Source organism: Centruroides sculpturatus, unplaced genomic scaffold, assembly GCF_000671375.1.
Source record: "Centruroides sculpturatus isolate CEXI.00-Female unplaced genomic scaffold, Cexi_2.0 scaffold439, whole genome shotgun sequence".
Lineage (NCBI taxonomy): Eukaryota > Metazoa > Arthropoda > Arachnida > Scorpiones > Buthidae > Centruroides > Centruroides sculpturatus.
The window spans coordinates 1-27117 of record NW_019384606.1 but is presented as its reverse complement, the minus strand read 5'-3'; the positions used below and the strand labels follow the sequence as shown (position 1 = coordinate 27117).

The 27117-nt window shown below is 32.5% G+C and overlaps 1 protein-coding gene across 1 annotated transcript; it reads left to right on the top strand.

The window, feature by feature from the left end:
* Nucleotides 1-23833, top strand: LOC111625163 (T-complex protein 1 subunit delta-like). Its single transcript, XM_023368213.1, has 4 exons — nt 1-193; nt 7467-7517; nt 14837-14889; nt 23691-23833. The coding sequence occupies exons 1-4, from the start codon at nt 121-123 to the stop codon at nt 23802-23804; spliced, it is 291 nt and encodes a 96-aa protein (XP_023223981.1). The 5' UTR covers nt 1-120; the 3' UTR covers nt 23805-23833.
* Nucleotides 23834-27117: the final 3284 nt, after the last annotated feature.

The window sequence follows — 27117 nt, the reverse complement described above, 5'->3', positions numbered from 1 at the left end:
AGAAAATTTTAACTAGGAGTGGCGCTGCGATCGCCATTGTCTGAAGCAACGTGCTGTAGTCGTGTGGTAGATAGGCCGATCTGTGTATTAGAAATTAAAATTTTTGATTAATAAAGCAAGATGACTCTGACACAAACGACGAACAAAATTTCCCAGGCGGGAAAGGGTGGAAATGTTAGTGTGGGATATCAAGATAAAGAAAAACCCACTCAAATAAGATCGAGCAATATTACCGCTGCTAAAGGTAAGCCTAATTGAAGATTCAATGAATCCATGACAATGGAATATACTTTAAATATTTCCTTTCCTTTACGTATTCAGACTTATACAGTTGAGATATTTATATTTGATGAAAGTTCTTTATACGTTGAAGTACTGCGTTACTTTTAAGTAGAAATGAAGAATATATATTGATAGAATTTTTGAAACAAATTATTCAATTTTCTAAATATAGACCTTTGTATGCGGTAAAAGTTTGCCATTATTATTAAAAAATTAAACCAAGTTAGTTTGTTTTTAGAAATTATTGTATTGGATCCTTAATGTTTGTGTATAATTTACATTTAACAATACAGATTTATATATTATTGGCAGCACAGACTTTATTTAGATTAAAGTTCTTCCAGATGAGAATTCATTCAAAACTTTCAGTACCAATTACTACAAGTTTTGAATGGATATCTTTTTTTCCTACTTGGTAGGTACTAAAATGAGCCTTTATTTTGCACCTGTTAAGGATTTGGCCGAACCTACCGTTAGGTGGGCGGATACCGAGGGATGAATTTTTATCGTACTTGTTTATTATTAAATAGTTTTTAGCTTTCTTGCATAAGTATTTTATTTATCTTTCGAATACAATTATGTCTCTGAATGAGATGGTTGGGACCTTACTGGAGCTGTAAATTGTATCCGTAGAGTAGCAAATCCCTCGTTCGGAGTTCGTGTCTTAATTTTTTTTTTATCACTTATGAATGTTTTTTACAAACGATCACCAATATTACTATTAGGCATTGTTGTGTGAATTATTTTTTGTGATATTCCTAGTTTTTAGTTCTAGAAAAATACTTTTTCATGCAGTTTAAATATTTTATGTAATGTTTTTATTTTTCTTTGTCATCAGAGATTTTATTGTGATATCTTATTATATATAAGGTAGTTTCAAAATATGAGGAAAAACTTGGGGAATGTATTTCTGGCAGGAGAAGGAATAAGAACCTGTTAATGTAGGTTGGAAAATGCACTGATACTGAGATAGATGATATCACTGGGCTTTACAAACCGCATACACAAGATACAACAGTATGGCATATGTACCTTGGGCATTCGGGATAGATGTTCATTGTATCCTCTGTGGGTTTTGCGATCGTTCGTGTCACATCCTGGACTGCTATATCCTATTGAATCCTGGCCTATATCTGAATGGTGTTGCATCGCTTTGACATCCACACCTTGAGATCTTTACTTTACAAAAGACTATGGTTATACACAAAGAGTTTAGCTGGAGGAAGTAGTAAGGGGGATGGAGAAGGAGAGGAGGGTGAGGCAGCAGAAAAAAGAGAAAGGAAGGATCCTTCTGAAGTGTATATGTAGGTTACCACTCCCTCTATGTTTAATGTTAGCATTTAGTTTTTAGGTTGCAAGCCGTTGCCCCCAAAGAGTCTAAACGAAAACCTGAGTTGTAGCATATACCAATATGTAGTGTAGCTACATAAAAGCTAAACAAAGAAGAGTTAATACCAAATGGCTATTAATGAAAGCTTAGAACTGTTACATTAAACCAGAAGCTAGCAATTCCTGAAAGGCAGAATAATCTAACTGGATGAAGAAAGAGAAACAGCAAGTAAACAGTTAACTTAAATCTACCTTATAACTAGGTTAAAACTAACTTATAGCTAACTTATTACTATACAAAATTATAGACAAGGACAACAAATTAGACAGACTAGAGCAGACAATTACAAAAGACCTACAGGCAAGACACCAATTTTTTTTCTGATTATATAAAAAAATTAATTATGCAACAAATATTTGGTTACTATTCGGTATTCGGCCGAATATCGAAAATGTAATCACTATTCGGCTGAATGCCAAATACCTAAAAACAGGAGTAAGAAATAACAAAAACATAGTAAATTAATCATTTTGGTAACTTTTATTAATGATTTATTAACTGAACATACATTTCAAGTTCAAGAAAGTGCAATTTTTTGCTTATTTATGTAAAAAATCAAAGGAAAAGTAATATAACTAAGTTATTTTTTTAAGAGAACAAAAAAAGGTAACAAATCAAATGAAAACTACCTACTTATTATGTAGTTTAGTCATCTATATACTCGTATATAAAAGAATGTATGCCTATGCATAAATCATAATGTGTGCACACGATACTTTCGATTCGTCACTTTTCTGTCGTAGATTTCCCATTTTACAATTACGTGACTCATAGCCTGGTGATAACAGAGAAAAGAGACGGATAGGTCGTTGGTATAAGTCACAGTTATGATTTCACAGATTCCAGACAGCTTGGTAGCCTGAACAGCCCCAGGCTTTCGCCCATGCATGCTAAGTGACTTTCATTACATGCATTTAGCTTTCTGAAGTCTGTGAGAACAGTTATTTGGCATTGACAGCCGCAAATTTAGCGCCAATAAGCTGCCTTGACTTTGATTATGTTATCAACTTAATTTCATATTTATTTTTACATTTTCACTTCGCGGTCCTTCTCTGGTCTTTTCCTGTTATTTACACATGTAGGTCATTTCATTGTTACCCACATTTGATATCATTACTTATCACATACTGCCATGATGCTTATGTCTGTCTGCTACAACTGTCAAGAATTAACATGATTGTCAAACCGTAGTGACAGCGGGCCAATAGAGCATGATTCTTGCCATAATGTGATTTGCATGTCAATTTTCATACATGCGTTAATCAAGCTGAATAGTTTGGCCGAATATTCAGTATTTGGTCTGAGGCCGAATATACTATTTGTTGCATCATTAAAAAGAATACAATAGACAACAAAAACACATTGGGAACTAGCTCAATATACATGACACTACAGATGCTCTTGGAAGTAAAATGAGAGTTAGTGTCTGGTGACCAAGCAAGACCATGCAACAGGCCTTCTTCAACCAATCCATCTGTTGGGGAAAAGGTGTCTAGATCTGGAAAACAGTACATTTCTGGACATACATTAATAGGATCATTTCTGTTGTTTGACCTGCCAAGAATCAATTCCTGAACTTTGTCCACATAGTTTTGAATCATTTTATAATGCATTGGTGATAATATTAGCAAAATATATTTATGGGTAATAAAGAGCAATAAGAATGATTGTTCTTTATTAATAAGAATGATTGTGAATTTTTTGTATTTATTACCATAATTTATTATTTTTAATCATGATAAATACAAAATAAAGTGTAGAATGATACTTGAAAATAATTTATATATAAACAACTAGCAGGTAAGCCTGGCATTGCCTGCGCAAAAAATAAAAACAAATGTTAAGGTTATTTTGTACTTCTAACCTTTCTATTATATTATATGATTTATATTTATAAAGGTTATATTACGTACAAGTTTATCACATCGCGTGCTCAATCTAACACATTTTAAAAATTCTTTAAATTGTGTACAGTAGAGGAATAAGAATTTTTAAAATTATTAGATTGGTTGCTTGGTGTGATAAACCCTTATATAAGATAACCTTTATAGTTATATAAATCAAATACTATAATATAGCAAACAGTAAAACAAAAACTATGTAAAGAGTTTGGTTATTTCAGCCTACCATTGTCACATTTATTGCGATACTTGAATGGTATGAAATGGCACAAATTCAATGGTCAAGTAGGCAGGAATTGAAAATATATCTTAAATTTTTCAGATATAATATTTTCTAATGTTAACTCTAAGAAACTATTCCATTCACAGTTGAATATCAAATGGTAATCCGTTAGTGAATCAAATTTCACAAAAAAACAGACCAAACATTCAAACTTGGCATCCTTGAAAACCACTTAAATCATATTTTGTGCTGGCCATTAACATTATATTATGTAATTTTCTTATTCAAATGCCACCATATTGCTGGTTCAGTAGAAAGGAGGAGCTGTTGCAGAAGGGAGTCAAAGTTAATTCAACCAAAAGTAGTTGTTGACTATCCTCTCTTCTGGGAGGAGGTCAATGACTACTAATTAATACTGGTCTACTATTAATATTTCAAAAGTGATCCGTGTTGGATGGGTTGTGATGGCTCCGCATGTGATCGAAGTTGCTAACATTAACGTCCAAATGACTTTGTATAACTGGTTTAAATAAAAAAAAAAATTTTTGTTTGGTTCAATGTCATGACTTGGTGAATTTAATGACACTTGGCCAAGTGTCAATAAATTCACCAAGTCGTGACATTAAACCAAACAAAGCAAGAAGAAGACACAGTTTTGACAAATAAATAAGTAAAAAAATCTTGTAAAAATGTTAGAATAATCACTTTTATGTGACGATAAATTTTTAAAGTTTTGGCAAAAGTTGTATAAACTATGTGGGAAGTGTTCTCTCATAAATATTGCATTTATGGAAAAATTATTGGGCTGCAATTTGAAAAAATTGTAGACCTATAAATTCCCACTGTTGTCACCTATCTATCTGCCCTTACTTAATTTCGAGAAAAGAGTTAGATGAACTGAGACCAGATGTGGAAAGCTTAGGGCAGGAGGCCCAGATTAACTATACTTTGATTCAAAACTTTTTCCAGAATGGAATTAGATATATGACTGACACAACTTTATTGCTAACAGGAAAAGTATGATGTACAGGGGCAACACACTACTATACACCACACAGGCGAGTACTGTGTCACCTGTCGCAGTAATGGCGCATCTATTTCACGCTATATCATTGTTGCAGTAATTGAGTGAATATAATAAATATATCTATANACCTCGGGTGGATGCTACACGTATGCCGCATCCAATTCTATCCAGGACTGGTTCTGGTCTGTTACCCGCCCTCGCCCGATTACGTGAATCACGAGTAGATTTATAACTTATCCCAACTGATAAGAATTTACTGGTATGTTTTTATGATAGTTCTGTATAGTTGACAGGAGTTAAAAAAATTCATTAAAATATTTGATATTTTTATTACGCTCTCCCATCTTATATTACTTACGGATTTCAATGTTAAACCAAATTACGATTTCTTACGTCCCATCTATAAAGGGGATGTAGAAGAAAACGTGTATAATGTTAAAAAATTAACTGTTACTTTGGCAGTGTCATTTACAACTAAATTTAATGAATGACAGAGATGCACCAGGTACAGAAAAAGCTCTAGAATTTATATTCCTTAAATTTACGATTTATGTATCCGTTTGTCATAAAAATTTGTCTTTCCACTTTTTTCCCGAGACTACAAATATTCGAGTACAAAGTAACCGGTTTCGACTTATTTCTACTTAAGAAGTAGTTAAATAATTAAGAGATTAGGGAATTGGGGACAAACAAAACCCTGACGAAAGAGCCGGAATATTACTTAAAAGCTTAACCGACCAAATTTCTAGCCGAGTACAGAGGGGACTGATTTCCTCGAAATACTGTATTAGATATATTAAAGACAGAAATTTTTCCAGTTCGACGAGAGTGACCGAAAAGTTGTAAATTTTGGAAATTTTCGTGGACAACACCTGGTCCTAAAACGAATTAGTTAGAAAACAAATGACAATTAAGTTTAACATATTTAGATTTTTACAGCTATGGTGAGAAACGTTTAAAATTTACAAGAACCCTGTCGTGTCCTTTGAGATATACTAGTGATGCGACAAAAGAGGCATTTGACATTAACCGGTATCGGCACCCTCGGGATTTGACATGCATGCACGCACCGCAAACCTACCAAGATCGTCTCTGATTCCATCCATGAGCAACTGGTAGGGAGCAATTTTAACTAAGCGGATTGTTTTAATATCTAAAAAGTAAAAAGCATTTTATGTTATTTTTATGTGCGTTTCTTCACAAAACTATATTCATACAATTGAATATTTTGTACCAGATATGTATAATTGTATATCCATCACACATTTTATTTCACCAAGTAAGTTTTTTTAATTTTATTTTTTATTTTAGCCCTTAATTAATGGCTAGCGATTTAGAATGTAATTGTGATATTGAAAATTTATTTTAAAAAAGTTTTGGCTTAAGACCGTATAACAGGGGTGGCCAACCTGCGGCTCGCGAGCCGCATGCGGCTCTTTGAATGATTATTTGTGGCTCTCGATAAATGTACCCGAGTTCCCTTTTCATTTTTGTGTTATTATATTTNTCCCGGAAGTTGATAGCTAAACCTTTTTGGCTTGTTTTGCAGATATGCCAGGCTTCGGCGTATCTGAGGTGCTTTCTGTCGCGTACTATTTGTACCAATTTAGCTTGGTCCCACTCCGCTTTGACCTCTTGTGGGTCGGCTAAGACGTACGTCGCCAGCGCTGTGCACGGCTGTTCTTTTCTTATATTTCTCTGATGCTCTAACAGCCTTTGTTTGATGGATCTTCCGGTAGCCCCGATGTAGAACATCATATTCTGCCTCCGTGTGTCTGTAACCGGGATTTTGTAGACTCCTGGAATAGTGTTCTTGTCCACAGCATCTTTGTCTGCCCTTAGCAACTGATAAATAGTGGGACTCCTTTTGTATACTATTCTTTTCTTTGTAGCAGCTCCTATTCGCCTATATACGTTGCTTAGCGAGGCCTTGTACTCCATCGTTGTGAACTCTTCTTTATTTTGTAGACTTCTCATCTTGCTACGTGTCTTACATAGGCTTTTTATAGCTTTAGTATTAATCCCGTGTCTCTTAGCTAATTTATTGATATAACCGAGCTCTTCGTTTCTGTCCTGGGTACTGCTGCAGTGCGAATAAGCTCGCGCGATGAGCGCCCGGAATGCTGCTAGCTTATACTTAGGCGGGTCGTGTGAATTCCATGGGATAAATATCGGGTTGTACGTAGGCTTTCTGTAGATTTTAGTGAGAAAATTCCCTTTGCTGTCAATTTGTATATATAAATCCAGAAAGTGTATGCATGTATTACTTTCTTGCTCTAGTTCAATTTCGAGGCCGAACTTGTTGTCGTTAACGCTCTTTATGAAATGCTGTAAGTTGGGTTTGACACTCCATAAAATAACCACGTCATCGACATACCTTGCATATAGTAGGATTTGCTTTTCGTAACTGGGCACAATGGTATTCTCTAGCGTTCTTAACACCATCTCACATAATGTACCCGCCATTGGGCTTCCCATGGCGACGCCCTTCTGTTGCGTGTACGTGACGCCTTTAAAGTTAAAAATAGAAGAAAAAGTTGATAGATGCGTTAACGACATCTAGCAACTTTTTGACGTGGACACAAACGACGAACAAAATTTCCCAGGCGGGAAAGGGTGGAAATGTTAGTGTGGGATATCAAGATAAAGAAAAACCCACTCAAATAAGATCGAGCAATATTACCGCTGCTAAAGGTAAGCCTAATTGAAGATTCAATGAATCCATGACAATGGAATATACTTTAAATATTTCCTTTCCTTTACGTATTCAGACTTATACAGTTGAGATATTTATATTTGATGAAAGTTCTTTATACGTTGAAGTACTGCGTTACTTTTAAGTAGAAATGAAGAATATATATTGATAGAATTTTTGAAACAAATTATTCAATTTTCTAAATATAGACCTTTGTATGCGGTAAAAGTTTGCCATTATTATTAAAAAATTAAACCAAGTTAGTTTGTTTTTAGAAATTATTGTATTGGATCCTTAATGTTTGTGTATAATTTACATTTAACAATACAGATCTATATATTATTGGCAGCACAGACTTTATTTAGATTAAAGTTCTTCCAGATGAGAATTCATTCAAAACTTTCAGTACCAATTACTACAAGTTTTGAATGGATATCTTTTTTTCCTACTTGGTAGGTACTAAAATGAGCCTTTATTTTGCACCTGTTAAGGATTTGGCCGAACCTACCGTTAGGTGGGCGGATACCGAGGGATGAATTTTTATCGTACTTGTTTATTATTAAATAGTTTTTAGCTTTCTTGCATAAGTATTTTATTTATCTTTCGAATACAATTATGTCTCTGAATGAGATGGTTGGGACCTTACTGGAGCTGTAAATTGTATCCGTAGAGTAGCAAATCCCTCGTTCGGAGTTCGTGTCTTAATTTTTTTTTTATCACTTATGAATGTTTTTTACAAACGATCACCAATATTACTATTAGGCATTGTTGTGTGAATTATTTTTTGTGATATTCCTAGTTTTTAGTTCTAGAAAAATACTTTTTCATGCAGTTTAAATATTTTATGTAATGTTTTTATTTTTCTTTGTCATCAGAGATTTTATTGTGATATCTTATTATATATAAGGTAGTTTCAAAATATGAGGAAAAACTTGGGGAATGTATTTCTGGCAGGAGAAGGAATAAGAACCTGTTAATGTAGGTTGGAAAATGCACTGATACTGAGATAGATGATATCACTGGGCTTTACAAACCGCATACACAAGATACAACAGTATGGCATATGTACCTTGGGCATTCGGGATAGATGTTCATTGTATCCTCTGTGGGTTTTGCGATCGTTCGTGTCACATCCTGGACTGCTATATCCTATTGAATCCTGGCCTATATCTGAATGGTGTTGCATCGCTTTGACATCCACACCTTGAGATCTTTACTTTACAAAAGACTATGGTTATACACAAAGAGTTTAGCTGGAGGAAGTAGTAAGGGGGATGGAGAAGGAGAGGAGGGTGAGGCAGCAGAAAAAAGAGAAAGGAAGGATCCTTCTGAAGTGTATATGTAGGTTACCACTCCCTCTATGTTTAATGTTAGCATTTAGTTTTTAGGTTGCAAGCCGTTGCCCCCAAAGAGTCTAAACGAAAACCTGAGTTGTAGCATATACCAATATGTAGTGTAGCTACATAAAAGCTAAACAAAGAAGAGTTAATACCAAATGGCTATTAATGAAAGCTTAGAACTGTTACATTAAACCAGAAGCTAGCAATTCCTGAAAGGCAGAATAATCTAACTGGATGAAGAAAGAGAAACAGCAAGTAAACAGTTAACTTAAATCTACCTTATAACTAGGTTAAAACTAACTTATAGCTAACTTATTACTATACAAAATTATAGACAAGGACAACAAATTAGACAGACTAGAGCAGACAATTACAAAAGACCTACAGGCAAGACACCAATTTTTTTTCTGATTATATAAAAAAATTAATTATGCAACAAATATTTGGTTACTATTCGGTATTCGGCCGAATATCGAAAATGTAATCACTATTCGGCTGAATGCCAAATACCTAAAAACAGGAGTAAGAAATAACAAAAACATAGTAAATTAATCATTTTGGTAACTTTTATTAATGATTTATTAACTGAACATACATTTCAAGTTCAAGAAAGTGCAATTTTTTGCTTATTTATGTAAAAAATCAAAGGAAAAGTAATATAACTAAGTTATTTTTTTAAGAGAACAAAAAAAGGTAACAAATCAAATGAAAACTACCTACTTATTATGTAGTTTAGTCATCTATATACTCGTATATAAAAGAATGTATGCCTATGCATAAATCATAATGTGTGCACACGATACTTTCGATTCGTCACTTTTCTGTCGTAGATTTCCCATTTTACAATTACGTGACTCATAGCCTGGTGATAACAGAGAAAAGAGACGGATAGGTCGTTGGTATAAGTCACAGTTATGATTTCACAGATTCCAGACAGCTTGGTAGCCTGAACAGCCCCAGGCTTTCGCCCATGCATGCTAAGTGACTTTCATTACATGCATTTAGCTTTCTGAAGTCTGTGAGAACAGTTATTTGGCATTGACAGCCGCAAATTTAGCGCCAATAAGCTGCCTTGACTTTGATTATGTTATCAACTTAATTTCATATTTATTTTTACATTTTCACTTCGCGGTCCTTCTCTGGTCTTTTCCTGTTATTTACACATGTAGGTCATTTCATTGTTACCCACATTTGATATCATTACTTATCACATACTGCCATGATGCTTATGTCTGTCTGCTACAACTGTCAAGAATTAACATGATTGTCAAACCGTAGTGACAGCGGGCCAATAGAGCATGATTCTTGCCATAATGTGATTTGCATGTCAATTTTCATACATGCGTTAATCAAGCTGAATAGTTTGGCCGAATATTCAGTATTTGGTCTGAGGCCGAATATACTATTTGTTGCATCATTAAAAAGAATACAATAGACAACAAAAACACATTGGGAACTAGCTCAATATACATGACACTACAGATGCTCTTGGAAGTAAAATGAGAGTTAGTGTCTGGTGACCAAGCAAGACCATGCAACAGGCCTTCTTCAACCAATCCATCTGTTGGGGAAAAGGTGTCTAGATCTGGAAAACAGTACATTTCTGGACATACATTAATAGGATCATTTCTGTTGTTTGACCTGCCAAGAATCAATTCCTGAACTTTGTCCACATAGTTTTGAATCATTTTATAATGCATTGGTGATAATATTAGCAAAATATATTTATGGGTAATAAAGAGCAATAAGAATGATTGTTCTTTATTAATAAGAATGATTGTGAATTTTTTGTATTTATTACCATAATTTATTATTTTTAATCATGATAAATACAAAATAAAGTGTAGAATGATACTTGAAAATAATTTATATATAAACAACTAGCAGGTAAGCCTGGCATTGCCTGCGCAAAAAATAAAAACAAATGTTAAGGTTATTTTGTACTTCTAACCTTTCTATTATATTATATGATTTATATTTATAAAGGTTATATTACGTACAAGTTTATCACATCGCGTGCTCAATCTAACACATTTTAAAAATTCTTTAAATTGTGTACAGTAGAGGAATAAGAATTTTTAAAATTATTAGATTGGTTGCTTGGTGTGATAAACCCTTATATAAGATAACCTTTATAGTTATGTAAATCAAATACTATAATATAGCAAACAGTAAAACAAAAACTATGTAAAGAGTTTGGTTATTTCAGCCTACCATTGTCACATTTATTGCGATACTTGAATGGTATGAAATGGCACAAATTCAATGGTCAAGTAGGCAGGAATTGAAAATATATCTTAAATTTTTCAGATATAATATTTTCTAATGTTAACTCTAAGAAACTATTCCATTCACAGTTGAATATCAAATGGTAATCCGTTAGTGAATCAAATTTCACAAAAAAACAGACCAAACATTCAAACTTGGCATCCTTGAAAACCACTTAAATCATATTTTGTGCTGGCCATTAACATTATATTATGTAATTTTCTTATTCAAATGCCACCATATTGCTGGTTCAGTAGAAAGGAGGAGCTGTTGCAGAAGGGAGTCAAAGTTAATTCAACCAAAAGTAGTTGTTGACTATCCTCTCTTCTGGGAGGAGGTCAATGACTACTAATTAATACTGGTCTACTATTAATATTTCAAAAGTGATCCGTGTTGGATGGGTTGTGATGGCTCCGCATGTGATCGAAGTTGCTAACATTAACGTCCAAATGACTTTGTATAACTGGTTTAAATAAAAAAAAAAATTTTTGTTTGGTTCAATGTCATGACTTGGTGAATTTAATGACACTTGGCCAAGTGTCAATAAATTCACCAAGTCGTGACATTAAACCAAACAAAGCAAGAAGAAGACACAGTTTTGACAAATAAATAAGTAAAAAAATCTTGTAAAAATGTTAGAATAATCACTTTTATGTGACGATAAATTTTTAAAGTTTTGGCAAAAGTTGTATAAACTATGTGGGAAGTGTTCTCTCATAAATATTGCATTTATGGAAAAATTATTGGGCTGCAATTTGAAAAAATTGTAGACCTATAAATTCCCACTGTTGTCACCTATCTATCTGCCCTTACTTAATTTCGAGAAAAGAGTTAGATGAACTGAGACCAGATGTGGAAAGCTTAGGGCAGGAGGCCCAGATTAACTATACTTTGATTCAAAACTTTTTCCAGAATGGAATTAGATATATGACTGACACAACTTTATTGCTAACAGGAAAAGTATGATGTACAGGGGCAACACACTACTATACACCACACAGGCGAGTACTGTGTCACCTGTCGCAGTAATGGCGCATCTATTTCACGCTATATCATTGTTGCAGTAATTGAGTGAATATAATAAATATATCTATATATTTTAGAATTATATATTTTTTTTGTAACAATTATATTTAGTTAATCATTTTAACTTTTTTGCCAACAGATGGTGCTACATGTAACTCAGAAAATCTAATGTAAATAAAAAATTAATTGATTTATAGAAATGCAATCAATATTTTGGGGTGGGATGTACAACATGATCTAAGTTAGAAGTATTTGAACGTATCTATTGAGATTCGTAGCAGTTGGTTGAATGGCCTAAGAGTATATAGCAGACAAACAAACAAACATCCTCATTTATATATATAGATAATGTTCAATAAATGGTATAATTGTATGTGTTCAATAGATATATGTAACTGAATATTTTGTATGAGAAATTAAATGAATACAAAATGATAAATGTTTTATTAAATTCTTGGTGTTTACTTGCATACTTGAATTAAGTTATGATGATAAAAGGAATTTTGTAATCACTATTATATGTGTGAGATAAGCAGGGAGTCAGGAGGTATTCCCTTCTGACACTTAAACCCTTGTTGTGAGAAAGAGTCATGTGTTCGTCCAGTGTTGACGGTTACGGTGTCAAGTTGACACTTATGAGTCAATTTTTCCATTGGATTGTTATGACTAAAAGTAACCTCTGCTCTAATTCTTATCAGGATTGTTTTGCTGTCAAATTTGTTTACAAATTCAAATTTCCGGCAAATGTGTAAATTTGCGTATCTCACACATATATACATAGAATTTTAATACTATATCATCAGCATAAGTATATTGTAGAATAATATTTGTATTTGATGCAATTACTTTTGTAGTTAAATTATCATAATGGTTCTATGAAAGAATATGTGGTTCAGGGTTTTACATACAGTTGAACCTGTTTATCTCAAAAACCTCTTTATCTAGAAATTTATTTTTCCTCTGCATTTTCATTCTAAATTCAATACATTTTCCATGTTTATTTCAAATAATTTTATCCCAAAACCTCTATCTCAAACTATGAACTGAATTGTAAATTACAAATTCAAAGCTTGGCAACTACATTTTGATAGCATAATTTTAGTTTTAGAAAACATCTCTTGCAATACAGTATGTAGTTGTAACTAATGCTGCTTTTCTTTGATTGGCTATGAGTTTGGTTTGTGTCTTATTGGTTGAAGAAAGTCAGATATCAGAAACTGTTGACAAACCAGTTGTTAAGGTATGTCAAAAACGTTTTATTCATACCTAATACAGGTGTGTATGTATAGTACTTGCTATTGTATTATTATAGTATCATATCATTAATCAATATAATATCATATCTGTTTACTGTGTAGGAACCTCTATATCAGTAGTTTCCAAAGTGGGTGCTACTGGCCTTCTGTGGGCATTGAATAAATCTAGGGGAACATTTTAAATATACAAGTTTTGTCAAATATTTTATATTACTAATGAGTATTTTAAAAGAAAAATTAGTACAAACAGAAGATCAAATCAACATGATCAAAACCTTACAATTTTATTGTCACATCATATAAGAAATCAACTTTGCACATTTCCACAGTGGGGCAGCCACCTTGTTGCAGTGAGAAAAGCAATTGGAACAAGTTCTGCAGATTTAACCTCAAACCAGTGAGATTGCTGCAAAGATCACTGCATGCAGCACTTCAAGAAAACAAGTTTAGCAACATTCTTGAAGGCATTGCTTAGCAGTGTTGTGAGCAGCACTTAGTTTAACAATGCATATGTGTGAAGTTCCTAGAAAAGTTTTTCTAATAATATTTCCAAGATTTTCTCACACGAGAAAATGAATTAGGGGATGTTGGGTATAAGTTTAATTAAGCAAAGGGGCAGTGGCTCAAAAAAGTTTGAGAATCACTGCTCTATATCTTGAAACCTGTCTATCACATTTTTTTTTCTCATTTCCATGAGATTTGAGATTGTTCAACTGTATAATAAGCCCAAAACCTGAATTTCTGAACAGTTAGCAGATTATGTTGGATTTTCCACACTATTTTTTTTAAAATTAAAGTAAGTTTTTATAAAAATAAACAGATATCATTATCTTATATCTATTCTAATTATTAATATTTATATATTTGTTCTGTTTTCATGGGTGGATTTGCATTTCATTTAGAATTCTACCAAATGAGATGAGCTTAGGTAGTTCAGAATTTTTTTGGTTAGCTTAGCTTGAGGTGAATTTATTCACTTTGTTTTATTTATGTGCCCACGATGTTTTATTTAAATTGTTGCTTTTACTTCTGCTTTTTCTATAATACAGTATCATCGTGGTATAACTTTTCTATACTATTCTGTTGTAATGAATACATTCAATATGTACATAAAAATAATAATGTATTTAAAAAATATCTTGAAGTACTGTATATAATGAATTTATAATATAAGTATGAACTTAATGATTTTTTTTTTAAATATTAGATTTAATATTTGGAAATGTTAGAAAACAAAATGGCAAAAAGATTATTTAATATTTGATCCTTTTTTTATTACAATTGTTTTATTCATTTTGTGTTTAACACAAGAATATGTTCATTTTAAATAACTGCTTATCAATTAATCATTATTTTGAGTAAAGTAATTTTTAAAAAAATAATTGAAAATATGTAATTTTAGTCTCAAATTTTAAATTTATATTTTAGCTGTTGCTGATGCCATCCGTACCAGTTTAGGACCAAGAGGAATGGATAAGATGGTAATGTATAATTTTTAGATTTTTTAATTAATTTATTTATTATACTTAATACTTTTTTAATAGAATATGATTGCAAAAATAGTTAACAATAAATAATGGCATTTATTAGCAATAGCTGTATTTTACTAATAACATAATCAGCCTTTATCATATAGAAATCATAGATTTTTTATCGATTGAAAGATGTTGAACTTTAAAATTCATTATTGTGTACTATATTAATTTCTAAGATTAAAATTGTATTTTAAAAATTTAATTATAGAAGAAAAAGTTTTTAATAATATCCAAAATACAAATTTAATATACAAACTATTTATTTCTCTAAATAAAGAATTCAAGGTGGATAGAATAGATGTGTTTGTACTTAATTGGGATCCAAAGCCTTTCATTAACATGCCAAAATTTTCAAATACAGTAGTACTTTGCACTTTGAATGATGCTTCAAAATTTCAATTGCATATGCAGTGAAAAAATGTGCTTGAAGCGTAAATAAAATCTGTTGTGTGCCCAAGTTCTCTTTGCCCTTGTGTTATGCTCATACATTTTCAGTTTTTTCCTTTATTTTTGAAGTATATATATCAAAAATAAACTGGAAAAATATGTAGTGTGTATTATTTGTTGATTTTTAACAATTTCTTCCTGAAGTTTTTCTTTGCTGATAGCCTTTGGGTGCATATACATTTTGTATCCTTTAGTTTAAAATTTTTTGAATGGAACTTTTCAAAACCATATTTCAGATGCTTGAAGTTTAGGATCATCTTCCCCATACACATTACAAAACAGGCTATGGGAACTGCCTCGAATGCCCTCTTGACCATGAGAGGGGTTATCTTGTCGATTCCTGGTGCTTTCTTGTTCCGAAGAGACTTGACTGCTGCCTGAACCTCTCTGAAGGTGAACATGATGTCATTATTAGATGCTGGAAGGGTCAAGATACTGTTTCCAATATCCTTGTGCCATTGGCTGTCGTCTCCGGGATCGTCTGATGGGAAGTGGACATTCAGGAGATATTTGTGGGTTTCTAATAAATCATTTGTTGTAGTGCCATCCTCCTTTTTGATGTTTACTGGAATCTTGATGGTTTTTCTTGGTTTCAGTATATATGATATGATATGGATCACTCCATGTGGTCCTGTTTCCTATTTCAGTGCAATACTTTTTCCAGGCTGTTGTACGTGCCTTGTTGATCTCAGTTTTATAGGCATTGAATTTGCTAATGTAATTCCGCTTATGTTCCTCCTTCACATTGGGGTCGCTCTCCCTTTTAAACTTTTTATATAAACGACGAACTATTCGTCTCTGGGCACTGAGAGAGTTGCTCCACCACGGTGCACTGTTTTGCCTTACCTCGGTCATGCTGGTTGATCTGTGATAGGAGGCCAAGATAGATGAGGCTAGATGTATGGCCAGTTCCTCTGCCTCTGGGATGTCCAAAAGTGTCTGATTGATAGGGGAGGCCAATATCTTTTGAACAGATCTTGAAACTGCATCCAATTAGTCTTCTTAATTTTTATGACGTTGCTTTCAATTGCTGGGTCATTGGTCGTAATAGTCGTTTTAATGTAGCGATGATCGCTAGCCCCATTTTCATCTAGGGTACTGCAGTATGAGATGGATCTATGGGCTTTGATGCTAGCCAGATACAGGTCAATCCAGCTTTCGCCCCTGGTGCTGTAGTAGGTGGGCAGTTGACTGGTGTTGCATGAAACCAAATTGTTCTGTGCCATAAACTCGCGCACAATGTAGCCACGTGGGTCCTCCTCTGGGCTGTGCCAGGTTGGGGATTTTGCGTTGAAGTCCCCACTGATCACCCAGAAATGATTTCTGATGTTATTGGAAATGTTCTGTAAATCTGCAATCAGGTGCTGAATATCCTCAGCTGGGGAGCAATAAACAGAGGAGAAGTAGAGTTGCTTGTTGTTGTGAGATAGAAGGGTGGTGGTCACGAAGCTTGTGCTGAAATTAGAACAGAAATTAACCTTGAGGTTTTTATTGCAGACCAGGATGCCTGCCTTAATCACCCTGCAGAAGTCTTGGTCCAGGAAGGTCCTCCACCTGCCAAAGCGCATCAAAGAGTTATTCACTAAGTAAGGCTCCTGGATGAGGACTATGTCAGCCCTGTATTCATCTGCCATTTTTTGCAGGACCGAGGAGGCCGCTTTAGACCTTTGTGTGTTGATTGTGAGAATAGTAATGTTGAAGGTAGACCTTGTGGCATAGATGTTGTCTTGATTAGAGCTTGTAGCCTGCATGAGAGTAGGAGGCTCCATACTGATGATTGTGTTGTTTTCCCCATCATGACATTGTCCATGAAGTGCAAGTCCCCTGAGACTTAAGAGCTGATTAGTACATGGTATTGGCAATGACCTGTGCTTTAAACCATTTTATGCATGGGCAGTTGGCTGCAAAGGCATTGTGGTCTGTGTCAAGTCTTGTTCTGTAGATTGCTTTTATTGTACTTGGCACAGTTGGTGCATTTTGGGTCCTTATCCTGATTTGGGCATTCCTTCAGGCGATGTTTCCTCCCACAGTGGCTGCATTTTTGTCATAAGTCGCATCTGGTGGAAATGTGACCAAATCCACAGCAATTGAAACAGCGGGTGACCGGTATATGGTCGTCCACCCTGATGGAATTCCATCCAATAGCCACCCTGCCAGCCTCAATGAGGCTGAGCCAAAGCCTGGTGGTCACCGTGAGGATAGCATGCTGCACCTCCCCTCTGTTCTTGGGGGTAAGAAATTTGTCAAAGGAGCAGGCATTTTGAAAAGCCTCTTTAGTGTAGTTCTCACAAATGTTTGAGTTCTGAAGATAGAGATGTTCCATCATGTCTCTGTATGTCATGTCTATTGGCAGGTTCAGAAGGATAACTTTTGGGTCTCTCTTTTTCTTTTCTCTCACCTCTATCTTGTCTACCAGATTAGTGTTTTGTTTTATTGCTTCCTTTAAGGCCTTTATATCCTGTTTGGATTTTACTTTTATGTTGATTTCCCCACTTGGCAGGGGTCTGATGTTTCCCACGTTTAACCCAATATCCTTGGGTGAAATGTTTTCCTGTAGTATGGCCATTAACTCTTCGGCCACCATTTTTGGTTCCTGCTGGTCTGCCGTTGCTGATATGATGAGATTACGGTCTTCATTCTGCTTTATGCCACTAGCCCCCTGATTACCCGTAGTGGCATTTATCAATCTAGTTTCCTTGCTCTTAATTCTAGTATTCTTTCTGACCATGTCTGAGTAAGATGGAGCCTTTGGTTGGATGGCGGCATTTGCCTGTTTTTGTCTCATTTCCAGGATTATGCCAAAGAGCTGGTTTGCCGCTGCATGCATCTTTATTGCAGCCTCCCTGACCAAGGCCCTTTCCCCACTTTTAACTGTTATACTACAGTTTGTAGGAATGTTTATCATTATTGTTTCCAAGTGAGAGTGGATATTAGATAGTAATTCCTCTTCCACAAAATCCATATTCGTTGAGCCAGTCCCTGATGGAGTTGGACTGCTTGGCAGGATGTCGATATTCATGTGCTTTGTACTGGCCATCGTACCAAGAGGTTAAAGAAAGACCTCACACTTCCCACACTGGAGATATCTTGACATCAAATTGAAAGAGGTGCGGATGGCTTCATGATGTCTTTTGACTTTTTCGTTTTTCATGCCGCCACCAGCTGTCACCTTGCCTCACTTCTCCCCTTGCACTTCTCTCCCTTCTCTCCCTCCTTCTCCTTGTCTCCCCCGCAACCCCTCGTAATTTATTATCTTAATGGTTCTGAAATGTAACACGCCTAAAGCCCACCTAGATGTGCTGGTGTAAAATAAATATACACCAAAAATATTTAAAACTTACTATTATATTGTCCAAAAACTTAATAACGTGACTGTTAACCCCAGAAAGTAAAATATTACATTTAAATTCGATAAAGTGCCGAAAATTATTAAAAAGCATCGTTAAAATAATCAATTCCGTTATACTATGAATTAAGTTAAATCTATTCTTACAATTATTCCTTAACCGTCAAAATAAAAGTTATAGTTGCAATGATTAATAGCCATTACGTCCATTAAAAAATTCGCTAAAGGATGTTAGAAGACCGTGAAAGTCCATTATAGCCGTCCAAAATTTAAAATTTTCCACTTAATATCTACTGTAAAACCTTAAACCCTTATAATTCGATTAATATTAAACGCTACCCCCTTTTAGGATCTTATTGCCTAAGCTAACTTTTAACTAACCCCTGGTGCCGCCCCCAGAGATTAAACCCCCGATAGAATTTTACTAAATTAAAAATTAATTAATTATTACCCAATTAGCATACTGTAACAATATATATATCAAACGAACCAGGATCCAGAGTAGATTACAATAGTATTCTGAAAGATATAATGCAATTAATACTTCCAGCACAATCACAAAAATTCCACGGAGCACAATTTAACACGTCCTCCCTCCTCGACTACGTCCATTAAAGTGATGCATTAAAAATATGCAGAAAGTTTTTGTTCAATTCAATATAACCTCTACTTTTAACCATGTCATTTGAGAAGTGTGTGTGGAAGCAACAGATTCTAAGAGGAAGGTTGTAATATCGACAATTGAGATAAAAAAAGAACGTACTATAAGGTACCTGTGTAATAACTGGCAGTTACATTTAAGATGCCAAAGTTCATGATGTGTGACCAGTAAATGCAATTTTTATTTTATTATAGAGTATTTACATATTTTAGTTGTTGATTTCATATTCTAATTTATTATTAGGGCATTTAATTTGTTATTTTTATCCTAAATTGTGTATATTTCTTGTTTTCAGTTTATCAAAATGGGTATTGTTTAAGCTCTGGGAGTAGATTAATTCACTTTCCATTATTTCTAATAGGAAAAAATTGATTTGGACTTCAAACAGTTGTGAGTTTGAACGGCCTCCTGGAATGAATTAAATTTGAAGTACGTGGCACCGTTATCTATACATTCTTTTGGGATATGCATATCATTAAAAAATGGAATTTGTCTTAGTAGCAAGTTTGAGTAATTTGGTCTGTTATCAAAGAATGTGATTTTAGATTTATTGAAGGCCAAAAATTTTTCTGTCAAGATTTTTCTTTCTTCATACAGAAATATAATTTAAACATGGCATTGTGGGTATTATGCATTTCTTCACACTTTCAGATGTTTGTATAGTGTATGAATTATTCTGTTTTCTACAAACAAAGATTTGTTAATTTGTTAATAATGTATTTGTATGTATGTTATTTTGAAAATAAATATAATAATTTAGAAAGATACCATTTAGTTATTTCATTGAAAATAACTAAATTTTCTACATTTATTTTCTATAAATTTTTAAAAATTTATAGAAAATAATGAAATAACTAAATGGTATTATATAAATTTTAAAAAATTTTATATAATGAATACATAAGGTATTATTTTTTTGAATATCTGTGTTATTTTTGTAGCAGAAAGTAAAAAAGTAAATAAGGTCTGTAAAGAAATTATACACACACTAGAAATTTGTGTATAACTTCACACAATGTTTATTTATACCAAGTTAACAATTAACAAGCTCATTATTATAAATAATTACTCACAAATAAATCATATTCATACAAAAAAATATTCTAATATTTGATGAATTAATATAAAAATTGCAACCAAATTTGCAGTAAAATACATGCAGCAGCAAATTTGCCTTTTTACATAAAGTTTTAATAATTAATATAATTTCTTTTGTTTTGAATTAGCTTGTAAATTTTATTAGGTATTGCTCTGACAAGTTTTGCAGTTATGTAAGTTTATTTTATTATAAATTATAAAAACAATTATAAATTGCAACTGTCAGTTCATCGGTGGTTGTGTATTATTTGTTGTTAGCATAGATGATTTGAGAAAGCATTGCCCACAGATTTTCCATAAAATTTAAGTCTGGACTACATGTCTGTCACATCTATTTTTTTTTCTTGTTTAAACCAATTTTTGGTGGATCAAATGCATGACAGGAGTGGTCCAAATGGAATGCTTGTATATGTTATTTAAACATCCAAATGGATGTTTAAATAACATATTTTGGTATTTTCTGAATTCATTCTATCATTAATTATGATAATATCTGCTTTGCCATTAAAAGCAAATGCTGACCAAACCATGACTACACCTCCCATCTGTCTGGTGAAATATTTCTTTGATTGTTTTCTTAAATCATGATATTACTACCTAATACCATCTGGACCATTCAGATTAAACTTTGTTTATCTGAAATCATTATATTTTTACATTTCTCAATCCAACTCATTACTGGTTTTATCCATTCTGGTCTGTTTTGTTTGAGGTCATTTGTAAGCTTTGGTTTTTCCTTGAGTTTAACTTAGGAAACTTATCATTATTTTTCAAGACATTAGCTATTGTTGCATCCGACACTTTCAGTGACAAACTAGCAGCAGTGGCATGTGTGGACATTCCTTTGAGATGGCAAGGTGGAAAACTCTTCTTTTCCTTCTCTCACTTAGAACTTGTTTTTGACCAGATCACTTATTTATCTGGGAGAAAAATCACACTTAACCAACATTAATTAAAAACATGTATTTATTAAAAATTGTGAATACTTTTGAAGACATACAACCTTTGTCAGATAAAAATCAAACACAAATTTTACACTTAAGAATAGAACATAAATGCAATGTTCCCACAAGTAAGTATTGATTTTCTAAGATTGATGTGGTACCTTTGTGTCTGTCTGTACCATATTTTGATGTGTTAATGCTTGCAAATGCATTATTCCTTAGGACTGGTCATTCCATACCCTAGATATTGGATTTGAGAGAAGTACTTTTTCATATAACAGAGGATAATTACTTTCAATTTAACAGTACCATTTACAAGCAGAAGCATGGTGTACCTATGAGTTCTCCCGTATCTGTTGCTCTTGTGAAACTTATCATGAGGAATGGTTGAGTTTAGTTTTAGGTTTTCCATTGGCTATTCACTATCCACTCTTATATCTGTTATGTAGATGATATTCTGCTTCCCTGGGATGTTTCTGAGGAAGAATTGTACATCTTTGTAGATATGTTATCTTCTGTCTATACAACAATTAATTTTTCTGTTGAACAAGATGAGGGGATATTTTTTTTAGACTTGCTCATGCACAGAGTACCTGTTGGGTTGTTTTTTGTCCACTACAAGGCTGGTATATTACAACATATTGTCCCTGCTACTCCCTTCCAGCCTTGTGCTTTGTAAATTTTTGCTATTTTGGCTCTCATACAAAGAGCATTCTTAGTTCTGTCCACCCAATTATATGTAAACAAAGAGATGAATTATATCAGATGCAGTATGTAGGGCAGGATATTCCCCAAAATTAAGTATCTCCTTAACTGCATCAGGAAATCAATATATTCTCAGATATTATTTTCTGATAAACAAGATTGCCACATTGCCCATATACCAATTATGTGTAAAGATAAAATGCCTACATAAGGGGACTTTATCTTTATACATAGCTTGTATCTTTAGTACTTATGGCTTTCTTTTACCAATTATTCTCTAGACTATCTTACATAGGTTGTTATGTAATGATAGGGACAGTGTTGCTGTATATGAAAAATTGGGGTTTACACAATTCCATTATGGCATTTGTTATCAGGAACAACATTAATGTACCGTATGTTGGAGCCACATTTAGAATGTTGCAAATTCGGTTAGCAGAACATCAAGAGAATACTGCCAATAATGAAATCACAACTGAGTTTTCAAAAAGAGTAGTGGAACATGTTTATGTACCCCTTTGGGCTAATGCTAGATTATCGAGGCAGTGCTATGATAAAAGAACATTATTCTTATGGGAAAATCTTTATATCATGTCATTTTCACCCTGCAATACTTCTACTATAGCTGTTCTGTGTTTATGGATAAATTATTTAAACAATTCACATTGTATATGCTCTAAAGATCTTTTTATACTTGGGGATATATATTGCTGTTGATAATTTCTCATGCATCTTATTTTATTAAACTGTTCAAATTTTTATTGAATATTTGATATTCCAATCTTGTGACTGTATTTAATTTACGTTCTATTCTTAAGTTTAAAATTTGTGTTTGGTTTTGTTTGATGAAGGCTGTATGTCTCTGAAAGTACTTACAATTTTTAATAAACACATGTTTTTAATGTCAATTAAGTATGATTTTTCTCCCATATAACAATCCCGGCATAAAGTGAAAATTGTTTTTGTCAACCATCAGCATTTATTTATCCCGTATTGGTCTCCTTTTTTAATAACATTTTGAATTGCCTCAATAGATCTTTTCAAAGTGTTGCAATCTGTCTCTGTAAGATTTTCCTTGTCCATGATACAAAAAGATTTTTCTGAATCCTCTTTTGCTCAATTCTTTTCCTTGTGGCATTTTGTAAAAACTTAAGTCAGAATGATACAATTATTATGGGGAGGGGTAAATGATGATGTACAATTAAAATTGCTTATTGTATTTATGTAGTACATTCAATTATATGATGTGTATTTATACATACACACACTGTATGTATAATTATTTTACAGCAGATTTAGTTGTAATTTTTATATCAATTTATCACTCAGAAATTTGAATATTTTTATTTGTGAATAATTATTTATAATAATGAGCTTGTTAATTGTTAAATTGATATAAATAAACATTATGTGAAGTTATACACAAATTTCTAGTGTGTGTGTAATTTCTTTACAGACCTTATACTTTGATTATAAATTTCCAATAAAGTAATTTGAATTATTAAAGTTTCAAATAATTTACATTCGGATTTAATTTTATTTCTAGATTCAGGCTGCTAATGGAGATGTAACAATAACAAATGATGGAGCAACAATTTTAAAACAAATGCAAGTATTGCATCCTGCTGCTAAAATGGTAAGTTTAGTAAATCATATTTAAGTAGAATGGATTTTTTTCTATATGATTGGTTTATTATAGGGTCAAATCCCTTTATGATAGTTTTCTTGTAACTTAACATTTATTGTAGTTTATCATGTTTTATTTAAATTCATCCCTTAATTTGTTATGAAATTGTCCTACATTACTATATATTTTTAACACAAGTTAAATTTTATCTCAATTTTGTCATTTTTTTATAAAACAAATAAAAGGAAAATCTTGTAGGAAAGTTTCAAGGATACAATTTATGTTGTTTATTTATTAATAAAAACTCAGTAAAGCCTTACACATGACCCAATGTTAAATATAACCGCTAGTTTAAACAATAACTGAAAATATCTTTTTAAAATCAAAAAGAAAACAAAATTACAATTAACTCTACATAAATTGTTTGCACATTCATTTAAACATGTTATAAGGAATATGTAACAAATGCTCAATCTTTAATGTATTCATATTAGCATGGTACAATTAACAGCATTGAATTACATTTAATCAGTAGTTATAAATAAATAAACAAAGGTCTTGCTGAATAATTCTTACAAATATATCAATGTCACTTGGTATTATAAAACCATTAATTTCTTAGATAAAACATAAATTCTAACAAAGTACTGAATTTGACTAAAGAAATTTGGAAGCCTCAAGTGAAACTGCATATTAGGTGCTGATTCAGGGTATGGTAATTGACTTGGATACCTTTTTAATTTGTAAACTATTTAATACATTAGCCCATTTTTTAAGTGATGATGGAGAACCCAAGACCTAAATGTGAAGACTAATCTATTAATGGTTGAAAATTAGTAAAAAATGTGGACATTAATGTGAATTTTGATGTCTCCATAACATTCCTTCTTATTGCCAAAACCTCAGCCACTTTATTGATATGATTGTTGAAAGGTAGTTTCTGATCAAAAAGAATTTTTAAGTTTATTATTACCTGCACATACTACATTAAAAAATCATCAACATTTGGAGGGAAAATAAGTTGTAATGTGTTTTCTCTATTAAAGAATACAACAGACTTGACAAGTTAATTTGTAAATTTAATGTTTCCAAGGATTTAGTAAGACAGTCAAAAATGATCAAAACATTTTGAAGAGAATTAGAGTCACTGTTATCTTAACATCATCAACACATGCACATACAGTATATGTGAAGCATAATGTGCAAAACAAGGATTGACATAAGAAATTAATAAAAGGCTGCTGGACACAGAACCCTGGGAAATACTGCATACATGAAAAATTCAGAGAAGGTAAACTCACCAAAGTTTAATTGTACATTTCCTCAAAAGAAAAAGTTACTAAACTGGACCAAGGGTCCTTGATCAAGATCATATGAATCAGAAAGGAGATGCAAAAGCTGAGAAGGGGTGATACAGTTGAATGCAAGAGTGACATCTAAATATGCAACATAGGAAGGAAGGTTTTTTTCTCTTGAAGTTTTGAAGAATTTCTTTCTGTGTAAAAAGATTGGTTACAGTTGATTTACCTTTAATATTTCAGTGTTGGGAATTGCTAATATTACAGACATTTGGTCCATAAAGATAATCAAAAATTTTTAGCATTACTGGCTGTAGGGAGATTGGCTGAAAAGCATCTTTTTCTTTTTTGGAAAGGCTATAATTACAGATATTTACCATTGATCTGGATACGAGTATCAAATCAACTCTAAAAAACAACAATAAAACTATTACAGTAATAGATGGCAAATTCTTAAAAAAAAAAAAAAAGCAGACACAGTATCAGGACTCTGAAATGACCTATGTACATTTAAAAGAATTTTATGTAAATGAGAAATGGAAAAAATTTAAATGAGAATTATTGAATAAATCAGCAGAGGTAATATTTACAGGTGTGTAAGTTGCCTATGCAGAAATTTTGAAAAGCAAGATTTAAGCTTGTCGTAAATATTAAAAATGGAATTGTTGTCTATATTTATAGTTTAGAAAAGAAAAATGAGGGCAAAAACTCCAAAAAAAAATTTTGAGATTTCACATTTTGTATAAATCTCTTTTAAATAATCTGGTGGGTGGGGATATAAATCATGAGGGTTGCTTGATTGAGATCATTGATTCAACTGATATCTCTTATTCCAAAGTCATTTGAGAAAACCAACACTGGAAAGGAAGATCAATCTTTTTGTAAGGAAGAAAAAACCGATGTAAGCACTAAATCTTTCATATACTAATGAAATTTTTTGAGATATAAGATAATCTTCATTTATAAAATGATCAATCAACAAACACATGAAATGGTTAATCCTATGCCAGTTGACCTATTCAACATAGGGATAGAAATTATTTTTTAGATCTTTACATAGAAGTCAGTGATGGCAGAGTGGTCAGAATTAAATCCATGAGCCAGGAAAGTGAAAATAGTACTATTTCTTGTAAACATCAAATCTAAAAATGAGCTTTTCCTTGTAGGGAAAGATACTTCCAGTGAAAAACCAAAAAGGATATACAATTTTTTTTTATATGAAATTTTTTATGTCTTAATACAAATTAAACAGATAGATGATTAAACAATATAATATTAGACAAATTAAAATTTCCACATATGATAATTTTAAACTTTAAAATGATTATAATTTATTAAAAATCATGAATCTATTTAAATGGAGAATTTTGTGTAATAAACAAAATATTAAAAAATGATAATTCAATGACCATAATGGAATCAAGAAAATATGAATGAAATGTTGACTTAATATGTGGGTGTGAAATACCAGAAATTAATTCAGGGAAGCACACACAAAGTAGAAACATTAAGATTCCAGAAAATTCATGCATAAATGCATAACAATCAACTTAATAATTTTTCAATTTATGTCTAATGTCTAAAATAATTTATTGATCTAAATAAGGTAAAGTTAAATAAAATTTGTAACAGAGGCATATGTGTACAGTATTATATGAAATATTTTTTTTTTCATTGCTGTAAGTAAAGACTAATTAATGCAGTTTTTAAACCTCATGTGAACTTACATAGTGTGAGTTAATTTTAATTTTACACATGTACTAAGACAGTATTTTTTTTGCATTAAAAGATCATACTACTACAACATCACTCAAAATTAGATTGGATAAATCATGATCTCATATTGTACATACCGTGTTTCCCCGAAAATAAGACAGTGTCTTATATTAATTTTTGCTCTGAAAAGTGCGCTAGGCCTTATTTTCAGGGGGAGGTCTTATTTTTTCCAGGAGGAAGAATTCACATTTATTATTGAACAAAAAAATTCCCAAGTCGAACTTAGACGAGAGTGACGTATATCCGATGTGTCGAACTGTCGCCTTTTTATA